This window comes from Mchenga conophoros, linkage group LG20 (assembly GCF_057382185.1).
Source record: "Mchenga conophoros isolate Kocher_MC1m ecotype Shallow Benthic linkage group LG20, M_conophoros_male_GT1.1, whole genome shotgun sequence".
NCBI lineage: Eukaryota > Metazoa > Chordata > Actinopteri > Cichliformes > Cichlidae > Mchenga > Mchenga conophoros.
Window position 1 is genome coordinate 28,160,049 of NC_140545.1, and position 12,514 is coordinate 28,172,562.

Below are 12,514 nucleotides of genomic sequence, written 5' to 3' on the forward strand. Positions count from 1 at the left end.
ATTACCCAGAATTCATCATTGTTGTTGCTGTTTGAATCCACTTCAGACCAATACAGTTTGGACTCCTTTCCATCATTTGAGGAACAGGCTAACCAAATGACTGTGGCTGTGGTGAATGGATGTGGATCCTGAGCACCCAGCTTTTGCGTGCTCTCTCATGAAAACAGAGCCAGGAGAGCCTGAAAGAGCGTAATGTCATGGCTTGATGCTTTGGCTTTATGAGAACTCCAAACAATGAAAATTAAAGCAGTGACTGCAGTCAGCAGTTCAAAGCTGGGCGACCTTCATTTGGTTCCAGTTGCAGCAGCTGTGCTTCAGATGGGACTGAACTGGGAGCACATCCAGTTCCTCTTCATTGGATGGGAATGGGGTGGCTGAGAACCAGTTGAAACTTTAAACAGTGATTGCTTTTAGCACTGAGTGAGTTATGGGCATATTCACAAGACAACTCAAAGTTATGGATTGTTATGGATAATTCAACCACAGGCTGCTGCTACTTCCTGCTTTCATCTTTCGATCTGTCCATTTGTCTGACGGTAGAATCCAAAGCACTTGCTCTTGTATTATTATACTGTGGTGGACCACTAGAGGGCTCCACTCACACCCAGTGTTGAGGAAGTGTGTGTTGCTGTGTTTGTGGCGCGATGTGTTCAGTTGATGTTGGAGAGGAATAAAGAAGGAGTGAGAATTAAGAGCTCTGTGTCGTCCATGCTTACCTCCACAATACAGTCTTTATCTTACAATTTAAAGTGCCCTGAGTCAACTGCTGTTATGATTTGGTGCTATATAAAATTGAATTAAATTGAATTGAAATTGGAGGCTGAGGGAGCTTCTTCAGGGCCACACAGTGAGCTGCCTCAGAGAACCTGTACACAGTGGTTAATATAACTGTCTTTCCATCTGAGAGGAGAAAATCAGTGATAAAATCCAAAAAGATGTATGACAAGAACCTATTTGGAATTGTTAGTGGGTGAAGGAGACATGTGGGGGAGGCAGGAACGTATTCTTTAACACTAATGAAGGACACCAAAAATATTGTTTCAGGAAAGAAGTAGTTCTACTTACCCAAAGGTAGCAGGCAAACCTAGTGATGTGGTCCCAGTGGAAGCTGGGAAGGAATGCCATGGTGGTAATTTCAGTTCTTAAAAAAAAAGTTCCAAATACAACAAAAGTTGCCTCGAGATGCTGTAAGGTAAAAGTCTTCCATCACCGGTACAAGCGGTACATGGTGGACAAATTGAATCTTCTAAAAACAAGAACCATTGTGTAAGATTGGAGTTCAAACTTTTAGCAGTCTGCAGGTAGGAGAGAAATTGTAGTCTGTGGTCCAGCTGGACCTGAGGTGGGGCCAGGCTTCACCTGTCAACCTCGAACAGGATTTTGAAAAAAGTAGAGGAAAATCCCAATCTAAACACAAAGATGAAGACGCTAAAGAAGTCTCTTAGGACATCTTTTCTGAGGGTCTGAGACACCGTAGGGATTGGTTAACCCAAACAGCATACGAGGTGTTTGAAATGTCCCAGTGGAGTTTTAAAACAATTTTCCATTCATCTCCATCTTGGATTCTAACCAAATAATTAATTTTTTAAAACCCAGTTTAGTAAATAATGTTGCAAAGATCAGAAGACAGAGTTGATTAAAGGCTGTGGATACTTACTCTTGACAATGGTTTGGTTAAAGTTCTGTAATCTATAGATGGTATGAGTGTTTTATACCTTTTGTTGCACACTCTACTTCAAACATACAAACTACACTTAAAATAAAATATGACAAGAAAACTATTACATACTCTTACTATAACTAAAAAACACAACTTTTCCTCAGATCCCCAGACTCTTGAATGATGTACATGGTTCATGACAACCACTTCAATAAAACCTTAAATCTAAAATGATAAATCGATAAACCACCCCGCCATTTTCTTCTGCTTCTGTGAAGTTGGGCCGTAGGGGCAACAGTCTAAGCAGGGAAGCTGAGACCTCGCTGTCACCAACCAGCTCCTCCAGCTTATCCAGAGAAACATCAAGGCATTCCCAGGCCAGCCGAAAGATTTCTCCAGCATGTCTTGGAGAAATCTGGTGCCCACTCGTTACAATAGCAATGATTAGTCGTCTAGTCGTGCACGTGCCTAGTATATTTCTAGACGAAGAGATTTTTAAGATGGGTTGTCAGACCCAACCCATCAAAAAATATCCATAAAATTCAGATTTTTTTGGAACTGAGATGTTTATTAGCCCTTATAACAAAATCCACAAATCTTTTTTTTTCCTACATAATGTTGTGCATGATATATGTTTATTATATATTTATTATATATTTTTTGTATCGCATTTGATACATTGGATGTTTTGGCAACTTTTTGTTAACAACAATGTTAATTTTAGACAAAAAATGAGTTTTGTCCATAAGATTTTGAAATTATGGCAAGTATTGATCATGTTCATGAGATAGAGGTCTCAGAAACTCATATTAAATATGATACAAAGGACATTATAGGGTTAATACCCTGTTCGGTGCCTGTAACAAGAAATCACATGTGATTTTTCTTCCCCCTTTATTATCTCTAAAAGGGGAATTTATTTAACAAGCTGGGGACTTGTAAAGTGTGGTGGAGTCAGTGTGAATTGTTATACATCTAGTGGAAACAATCAATATATCAATCAGTCAAACAGCCATCTAAACCATGTGGCCATGAAAGGTGGTTTGAACACTCTAAAAAAGTCAGCAAATTCAAATTCACTCATGATGATGTAATTGTAGCTTTAATCAGTGGAGCTCCTCACTGATGATGGAGTGCTAAGCTGTACTGTAATTCACTGTACATCACTTCCTTGTTAGAAAGCGTTTAATCAACCTCGGAGACGCAATCAGGTGCCAAGCTAAGCATGTACACACTAAACTACTCAGCTGATCAGCAGTAACGCACTGGCAGTGAAATAAATGGGAATGGAAAATCATTATCACCAATAAACAGTTCAGCATATTAATCAATGTTGTTGAGTAATGATCTGTGTCAGATCATTACTCTTTTTTATGAAGACAGAAAAATAAATCTGTTATCAAATGAATTCTGTATATAAACGTCCTGCATAGAGCTCCCTGCTGCTGTCAGTTACTCAGAATGACAAGAGCTTCTTCATTAAGACAACACTGCATGTTTCAGTGTGTGTTTTTATATTTGACAGTTCAAAGGAAAAGTCTCCCGTACATTTGTGCCTTTTTGAAATATGTTGGCTGTGTCTCATGGTCAGTGATGAGGGCCAATGACGTGCAGTTGTAAACATTTATTAAAACATTCAACAGTACACAAGGAACAGTTTGGCTTTGATTATTTTAAATATTCTGCTGAGCAACAGTATTTAATAAATATTAGTAAATAAATAGCCTTTAAATAAAAGTATCTTTGGGTAGAGACGTTGCAGTTTTGGAATTTAGATGGTAAGACTTCATCTTTGCTTTGGATCTGCAAGGGAAGAGTAAGAGAGTAAGAGTTAAATCTGTGGTACATTACTCTAACCGTGTTGTAGTGTAGTTACTGTAACTTACTGTATCTTCCCACAGTGTTGCACCCCAGAGAGCTCATGGAGCCTATTCTGTCCATCCGTCGCCCAAAACAACCAGAGGATTTCCTAGATGAATCATTGCGGACACTCTTGAGGTTCTTGGCCGAAAGAAACTCCCGGATTTCAGCTTCATCTAGTCCGGTGTCTGGCTGATGTCTATCTCCTGCGTCCTCTCTGCTAAGGCTGTCTAGAAGATCTCTCTGTCCAGGGGCATTTTGGTCCACTGCCGTTTGGTCTGAAACAGACTCTTCCAGTCTGCTTAGGAGCACCTTTAAAGATCCACACAGATGAAAGTTGTACTGTGTCTTGAATAATAAACATGGCAATTTAACTATGGCATGAGGATAGACAGAGGCACTCAAATGTATTTGTCAACAGTTTATGTCTCAGTTTATTGAGATTATTAGAAGCAATGTTGGAGCACAGGTGACAGATAAAAATGATCAGACTTTATGCTTTTATCACATGAGAGATCAAGGCTAAATATTGGGAACAGCTATGGAAGGAAATGCAGGATGTTGTTCAACATTTTACGTGAATAAAATTGAGTTCCTTGTTCTGATTGCTGCTACAGATTGCCTGAAACTCCCAGAAAGACTCAACTTTTTCAAGAAAAACTTTAGTGACTTTAGAGACTTACCTTCAAGATGTCCATGTCAGTGTCAGTCAAGCCAGTGCTGATGGGATATGTACTAGTCAGCTGCAGCTTTAAAATGAGAAGGAGGCTACAGAGCGATATAGAAGACAGACGCATGTTGCTCTGTGGGTTGCTGCAGCTCGTGTTAGTAGTTGGATGAATGGATAAATTCTCTTTTTCTTCTTTGACTTGTAGGTGTTTGGATGCCGGAGCCAACAGCAGCACTCTCTTTTATACTTAAGGTTAACACACATAGGTATGCCAGGAATTGGACCGGCATGCCTGACACCTAATTCTGATAACACGAGCTGTCGGAAAATGCTCCTTTTAAAGCATTGTATGCTAGTATTCTTATGACATAGCCGCTTACATATGCTACTTTGCTTGAGAAACATTCTCCAGAGCCTCCCCACCTCACACGGGACACTGTTGTCACTGAGTTACAGGAAGTAGTAAACTAATGTGACAACATGATAGTGTTACTAAATGAAGACACAGATGTAATAGTTGTACGGTCACCTCGTAATAATTGCTCTGAGAAATCATCTTTTAGTGGAAGGAATAAAAATGGGGGGTCCACTCTGCTAATGGGCTGTTTACATTGCCTAATGTTCTTTTCTTGAAAGTGTATTTTAAAGTCTGTCACCTTTGGATGATTACAACATTTTTAATTGTCGGTCATCACTGACCTGCTGTGAGAAGCAAAGGAAAAACAAAACACTACACATATCACTCACAAGTCTTGTGATAACTTTAATCAAATATAGCAGTGAATTAAATGATTATGAATTTAGGTGAAGTACTGTCTCTAAAAGACGGATTCAGCTCTGCTTTCATACAGACAGATACAGGAAATCTTTTATATTTCATGCAGTTATAGTGACTGACAAGTAGTAACTGCTAAACTCACTGCTGGGATTTTGGTAGGTCTAAATAAATAAAATCGTTTTTATTATTGTAGCAGTCTCATTTGGACCACCAAGTCACAGAATCCTCAGTAATTGAATGAACACAAACACAAACAAAAAAAACAATAATTTAATGAACAACAACAACAACAAATTTCACTTTCTTGTAAGCAAATTAACTTCAGAATAAACTCCTCTAAAAAAATTAAAGGGTCATCACACTATCTGGGTTTGGGGCAAGGTGGAGCAGGAAAAGCACTGCTAGAGCCAGATCACCAGTAAGCTACTACTGCATTTTCAAACAAAACATTCGTGAACGGACCTAGAGAACACTACAACTAGCAGGTCTGCCACTGGTGCCCCAATTATCCTTGCAGATGAGAGCAGGTTCAGCCCTGAATCCAAATAAGAATGAGAATCCAGCTGTGGTGGGGTGGAGCAGCGGGTTTAGGGTGTGGAAGCAGGGGAGGCTGATCTTCACAACTGATGAGCATCATTTAATCATGCATTACCTATTCCAGTAGCTGCTGGGGCCGGAGAGGAGCATTTTCATCCAGACACAGGAGCTGGCGTGACAGAAACTGACAGCGAAGATAAAGGAAGAGCGCTGCAAAGTTCAAGAGCACATCAATCAAATAAAAACTGCCCAAGCATCCGGGTCGTGCCAGGAGTTTTTTCCACAGTGGTGCTGAGGAAAATTTCCTCCAGGCCCAGGAGCGCCCGTACAAAGGGAGCGGCTAGATTCTGGCAATTTTCACTGGGAGACAAAGTGCTTGTATTAGTCTCTCCTTGTAGCTTCTCTGGTGACCCTGTAGCTTCTCCAGACCCTTCTCCGGTGGCTGGAGGATCCAAATTTCAGCTTTCTGGCCTCCCCCTATTGTGATAACCATCTCATACAGGCCCAGAGAGCAGATTTTGCTGTGTTGCAATAGCAGTTTTTGCAGATGTGTTCTCCCCCCTGCCCGGCTGTACAAATGTCATGGAGCAACATTTTGAAATGCGGCCTGATGTGACAGCACGTTCAGAGGTTACCTGAACGCCAGAGACAAACTGTGCAAAAGGGAATTGTTTGAACTGCTCAAGCTGGGAATGATAGAAGAGTCAAACAGTGCATGGAAGAGTCGCACAGCCCCATAGTTCTTGTACTAAAGAAACATGGGTCCATATGGTTCTGTGTTGAAGTTGAATGAGGTTTGATGTTTGATCGACGAGCTCCTGGACCAGTTGGGCAGAGCTAGTTTTTTTTTTACGATGCTAGACTTAACCAAGGGCAACTGGCAGATTCCCTTATCTGCAAAGAACATCCTTCACGAGCAGATAGAGAAAGTGGCTGAAATCCAGAAATCCCAGAGTGGCTGAACAAGGCACTAATTGTGGCAGTACAGAAACAAGCTTTCAGCACAAGATCTATAGAGAATGAAACGCCACAACAAAGTGGCCGGCATATTGTACAGCAGGGGTCCCCAATCCCAGTCCACGAGGGCCGGTGTCCTGCAGGTTTTAGATCTCGCCCTGGGTCAACACACCTGAATCACATGATTAGTTCATTACCAGGCCTCTGAAGAACTTCAAGACATGTTGAGAAGGTAATTTATCCATTTAAATCAGCTGTGATGGATCATGACACATCTAAAACCTGCAGGGACACCGGCCCTCGTGGTATGGGATTGGGGACCCCTGATCTACAGTAACATTGTAGCACTCCTACCCTTTTATTCAAAAGGCCCGCTTTCAGTAATGGTGACCACAAACACTTACCAACAATGCCATGGCCACGGTTAGAAAAACTGCTGAAACGGCCAGCAGTTTTTCTAACCGTAACAGTGGTCCCAGTGGTAATCGGAGTACTTGGTGCAGTGACTCCCAAGCTAGGCGAGTGGCTCCAGCAGATCCCAGGAACAACATCGGAGATCTCTGTCCAGAAGAGTGCAATCCTGGAAACAGCTAAGATGCTGTGCAGCACCCTAAAACTCCCAGGGCCCTGGTAGAGGACCTAAGCTTGAATGATGGACTTTAGACAATAATACAATAATATATGGTGATGGTGACGATTTAATGATTTTGTTTGCTTTCCACCAGGATGTCACCAACTTCTAATTTCTAACTTCTTAAGTTCTACATCTATCTGTGAGTCATTGTAGGTTTTCTTTTGTATCCATTTGATTAAATATTTTAGTTGACTGTGACATAATAATGCAAATTTGTACTGCTTCTAATCTATCGTGTCATTTATTATCTTGTAGTGTTGCTATGGCAATTTTGGGTTTCTTGTTTTTCCGATAGATTTTTGTTGCTCATGCATCGAGGAATTTAAACCAGTTGTCTGTGAGTGCTATTGGGGGCATTAAGAACAGATAATTATTGTGTGGACTTTAATTTTGACTGTTGCAAATCAGCCAGTTAATGACAACAGAAGGTTGATCCAGTGTTTGAGCAGATACTCACTCGTATTATTTGAGGTATTTGTGTCTAACTGATGAAAACAGTCATACAATTTAAAAAGGCCCCGACATAGTTTGGACTGGTTGTGCTGGTAAAATGTGTCTATATTGGAACAATAGTCATGAGGAATGGGTCAAAAAATTGAGAAGTAGTAACTAAAGGAAGCATCTAATACTCTACGAGTGTATACATGCCCACCTGACAAGCTTCACTACTAATTAGGTTTGTTTCACTAATAGATCCTGCCCTTGACTGTGGCAACAACTTGAAATGAGGTTCTAACGACAGTCAACAACACCTGTGTTAAGTAATAAGTAGGTAAAACATACTTTATTTCCTCTTCGGTAAGAAATACTTGACCACAAAGGAATACTTTTTGTCATAACTCATGGGTGTTTTATTTTATAATTGAAGATTTCAACACAATGTAAATGTAAACATTCAGTTGGTTTCATCACACAAATATCACAAAAATAATGTTTACTCAAGTGAGTGAAAATAAACTGCACATTTTTTATTGTTTATATTTGGTTGGAACCCTTTGAGTGGTCAATAAAAAACTATTCAGTTCCAACTTTTAGATGTTCGTTGACCGAGGGGCTGGTATTTAATCCCGACTGACTGACCCCACATATTTAGCCAGTCTTACTGTTTGTGTGCGTTGTACTTCTACCTGCCAACCCGCAGGATTAGCCATCAGTTATGAAGCACTTCTTTTCTTCTTTTTGTAAGATATAGTTACTTGTTACTGTACAGCAGAATATTATATGATTCATATAATATTATATAATGTATCAGACAAAACACAATGAAGTTTCATGCAGTGAAGCTATTAGACAATATCTAAAACAAGATAAATAAGGCTGATGTCAGGCTAATATATTTTACATTCTGCTTTCATCTGAACAGCACAGAAACAGTGCAGTGACAGAGCACATTTATCTGTGAAGTAGTCACTGACATAATAAAAAAAAGTGTCTATTTTTGGGCACCAGTTTAGCTCAGTTGGATGAGCAGGTGACCATATGTAGCATGGCTGAGAGCAGGCGGCCGGGTTTGGACCTAGTCCTTTGCTGCATGTCTTCCATTCTCTCCTTCACTTTCCTGTCAGCCTTCACTGTTTCTGTCTAATAAAGCCAAACAGTATATTTTAAAAAATACTTCATTTTTGTACTTTTGCTCATCATTTGAGAATTTTTATTGGTTTCTTTTTTGTTCTGAGACTGGTTGAGAAATTACAACAAAGTTGTAGAAATTTGGTGAAATTCAGTTTGATTCATTTTGTCATTTTTAACATTAATTGTTTGCTTGTTTTTTCATTTTGGTCTACTGGCATGTACAATCAAGAACATGTGGAACCAAATGTTTCATATGCCGTGTCCCTGAAAGCTGTGATTTATATCTTGTACCTCAAATACTCAAATATGAGAGCTTTGACTATGGACTGCTTGTGAAGCCTAACCCAGCAGCTTTTTATTTTCATCCATCCATCTCCTGCTAACCAGTTCAGGGTGGGATGGCTCCTAGCTCAGCTATCATGGGGTGAGAGTCAGAGTGCATTCACGGAAATTTTAAAAAATATATTCATTATATTTTAAGAAATATAGGCATTTAAAAAAAAACGTCTATATTGCTCCTAATGGAAACAATAAAATCAGCAGAAGTGATCTTGTTTCCTATCAGGTGATCACATGATCAAATGAAACAAACCAAACAAATCCTTCAGGTACCGGCTCCCCAAATCACAGACACCTTTATTTCACGTGTATATATCTCATTAAAATATTTCCTGGGAAAGTCTGGAGCTGCTTTAAATTATGTCAGGAAAGAATTGAATGCAACACTCAGCAATTATGCAAAATAACTGTTTTACTGCAGTACATTCTATTACAAGGCAACTCTTATACAACAGCATAAAATAAATAATAAATACATTTATAATAATTTAACAGCTCACATTTGAAAAAGGAAAACACAGTTTTGAATATGAACCATGTACAGCAGAGTCTGAATCAACCGCCCTTTAAAGTGTCAGTCAAAACCTTGTGGTGTGAGGGGAGCTCGGCTCTTGGTTGCGTTTCACACTGATGCGCTGAAGGTCCCCGCCTGCTGACAGAACAACACGTTATTAGTCCCAGTGAAGAGCCACCCTCACCTGCTAGAACTGCCCAGCTGTTCTCACACAATGACATACGAAATCCGATCTGATTAATTATATGTATAATGATATTTATTAAAAATAAATAAACAAAATAGGATGTGACTTAAATCTTCCACATAGGGACCATAATACTGCTTCTACCATCGATTTATATTCATATTAACAAATCATATCAAGTTATACATGAACGCAAAATACCTCTGCATCAAGACAATATTTTAACTGCATTTATTCATAAAATGTAACATTTAGTGGCGCAAATTGTTTCTGTTACTCAGAATGAAAAGAAAGACATTGAAACTATGTTTGTCTTTTTTTCTGTCTTGCAACTATTCCAAATAGCGTTAAACGGAAAGTTTTCTGCTTCTTACCTTTAGCATCCCAGCCCACTGAAGGAACCGATCCTCTCTAATCGGACCCCGAAACAGCTCCTCATCCCACCCTTCTTATACCGGCTCCACGAGCGCTTGGAGGTCCTCACGAGATCTTTGAAGATGCGGGAAAGGAGGTTCTGTTTAGCCACCAGTGCGGAGTTACTGGGGTCAGAGGAGTCCCATGGCTGTTCCTCTGGCGCCCCGAACACCGACTTGCCCGTGTGCAGGTCTTTCCCCTCCACCTCAGTCTCGTCTGCGGGGAGTAACGGTGAGGCGTTGATCTCCTCTTCTAAAAGCTGCTTGAAACTCTGAGGAGAAATGAAATAAAGATGCTTTTAGAATAAAGTTGCCATTTCTGCACAGTGCTAAGAAACTAACCCGCAAAGATTCAGCAATAAATAACTCATCATTATAAAAGGAGACATTTACACCAGCTGAAAGCTCAGGTAAACTCACCTGAAGGTCAGAAACGGGTTTGGCTCCTACGAAATGAAGCAGTAACAGCAGAGACACGCCGCAAACAGAGACAGTCAAACTCATTTTCTTTTGTTTTTCTTGCTCTTTTCTGTGAGGACCAGCTGACGCACGCGCACTCAGTCCGTCTCTGCTCCACTGGCTGTCCAACGGTGGACAGGTGCAGCTTTTATACGCGACCTGATTCCGTCATCAGTGCTGGGGAAATTAACGAGGTGTGACTAATGTTCCCACACGTGGGAGTAGAGTCTAACCTGACTGCTGTAGGCGTTCAAACTCCTCTGAAGCTCTCTCTGCTGCTCAGTGTCAGAGCTTCATTTTAGAGTTGAATTACTCACGACATGGAACATCGCATCTGTTTGGCTTTCACTGCCATAACTTTGTGACAATACGCATCAACACACTTTGTTATAAATGTGTAATTACTCAAGAACAAATGAGAAAGGATTTTGGAAGTTGGCATTTGGATAGCTGACCCTTATAATCACTTCTTAACTTTATCAGCCCTGTAAGTACAGTACATGGTGAGTAGTTGGTTTGGAAATACCATATTAGTGACTCTTCAAGTAATTGAGCTCATTCATTTTTATTTCTGAGCCATAGTCGTAATTATATCGCGAGACCTGCCTGAATTCCAAACATAGAATTGGCACAAATATAGATGTTAGTATGTTTACAGCACAGGTACAAGTACTGGTTTATTATTTTAAATTTTCAACATAATAACTCAAAATGTCAGGTTTTGTTTGTTGGAGTTTTTTAGTACCAGACCAGTGCTAATCCCTCAGACCTGATTGTGGGTTATCAAGTCGAAATGTTGTGTTGAACATTTTGCATTTTTGAAGTGATGTAAATGACATTTAACTGTATTAGGTAATTAAGGTGGCGTATGAAAAATACTTGTATTAAAGCACTTTTAAATGCAAGATAAAAATGGAGTAACTGTTCCTCAACTCCAGATTAGAATAAAGTTTGGTTAAGGTTTGGCGAAGCCCAGTCAAACTAATGTGTTCTGAAGTGATGAGCCACATGTGCACATACCGCTGCCCCTAGCTCACCTCCCTGCAGACATGTACCAGGGGTAAATGATGAGCGATTAGCCCTGAACCCTATGAAGCTGAGCACACCGTGTGGAGGTGGATGGAGGCTAATTGACATTTCACCAGGTTCTCAGCTGGAGGGCTATCATATGAAATTGGCGCAGGCAGCAGTGAACAATTCACATGGTTTTTATGGAAGAAATCTGCACTTTTCTAATTTGTTACACAGAGAAAGATACTACATGTCTACATGTGCCAGATGTGATGCTGTCAGACAGAAGACAGGCATTTAGAGCCTTTGTTTCTCAGCATTTAAGAAACTAAACAAACATATTGTATGAACCACTGTGCTTTAATTTTGGGGCTTATATGCAATAGTTACATGATAAAAGATAAAATGCAATTTTTTAATGCTGTGCTGAGAAACTTTGTCCTGCCATTTTTAGTTCTTCCTTTAGTTGTTGATTATTGGAGGGTTTTTCTGCCTCTTGGCCCATTTTCAGCAGTGGAAGCTCAGTCAGGTTAATATCAGTCAAATGGCTAAGCTACTGTACAAAACTGACAATATGTTTTATGTCATTGTTCAACTCGTACAACTCTTCTTTCAGTGGACATTTTATTGCACTTGTACTTGTACAGACATTAATGGAAGCAATGTTTTTTAGTGTTTTTCAGTGTTCACTATATGTATTCTAAGTTGACGGGCAGCTTCTACAATTAATTTTATTCTCATTTTCCTTTTCAGATTTTTTTAGTCTTACATGTATGGACAAGGTTCAAACTGGCTGCTGTTCCAATCATGTGTTTAAGCACTCGTAGACTGTATGACCCGCCCAGTAATGACGTGCTGTCACTGGGCACTGCCACTCAATGGGGTATGATTCATTACTAGCAGATGCTTGATGAAGAAACATG

General features: G+C 39.9%; 2 protein-coding genes across 3 annotated transcripts; both read right to left on the reverse strand.

Moving 5' to 3' along the window:
• Positions 1-3,269: 3,269 nt before the first annotated feature.
• Positions 3,270-4,406, reverse strand: nppb (natriuretic peptide B). The gene is made up of 3 exons (XM_085259574.1): positions 4,204-4,406; positions 3,547-3,832; positions 3,270-3,463 (listed from the first exon to the last, which is right to left on the reverse strand). The coding sequence occupies exons 1-3, from the start codon at positions 4,315-4,317 to the stop codon at positions 3,447-3,449; spliced, it is 417 nt and encodes a 138-aa protein (XP_085115700.1). The 5' UTR covers positions 4,318-4,406; the 3' UTR covers positions 3,270-3,446.
• Positions 4,407-9,259: 4,853 nt separating this feature from the next.
• On the reverse strand, positions 9,260-10,766 carry nppal (natriuretic peptide A-like). Of its 2 annotated transcripts, none has more exons than XM_085260764.1 (3): positions 10,542-10,766; positions 10,083-10,393; positions 9,260-9,659 (listed from the first exon to the last, which is right to left on the reverse strand). In XM_085260764.1, the coding sequence occupies exons 1-2, from the start codon at positions 10,623-10,625 to the stop codon at positions 10,085-10,087; spliced, it is 393 nt and encodes a 130-aa protein (XP_085116890.1). In that variant the 5' UTR covers positions 10,626-10,766; the 3' UTR covers positions 9,260-9,659; positions 10,083-10,084. The 2 variants fall into 2 exon arrangements, with proteins under 2 accessions (XP_085116890.1, XP_085116889.1); XM_085260763.1 differs by having other exon boundaries at positions 9,264-9,656; positions 10,542-10,763.
• Between the last annotated feature and the right edge of the window lie 1,748 nt (positions 10,767-12,514).

What these genes read in the sequence shown, in the direction of transcription:
- nppal (XM_085260764.1), bottom strand. Translation starts at nt 10,625, where the DNA reads ATGAGTTTGACTGTCTCTGTTTGCGGCGTGTCTCTGCTGTTACTGCTT. An exon ending in AACCCGTTTCTGACCTTCAG is followed by an intron (nt 10,394 to 10,541) that starts GTGAGTTTACCT and finishes ATTTCTCCTCAG; the next exon opens with AGTTTCAAGCAGCTTTTAGA.
- nppb (XM_085259574.1), bottom strand. Translation starts at nt 4,317, where the DNA reads ATGCGTCTGTCTTCTATATCGCTCTGTAGCCTCCTTCTCATTTTAAAG. An exon ending in CTGACATGGACATCTTGAAG is followed by an intron (nt 3,833 to 4,203) that starts GTAAGTCTCTAA and finishes GGATCTTTAAAG; the next exon opens with GTGCTCCTAAGCAGACTGGA.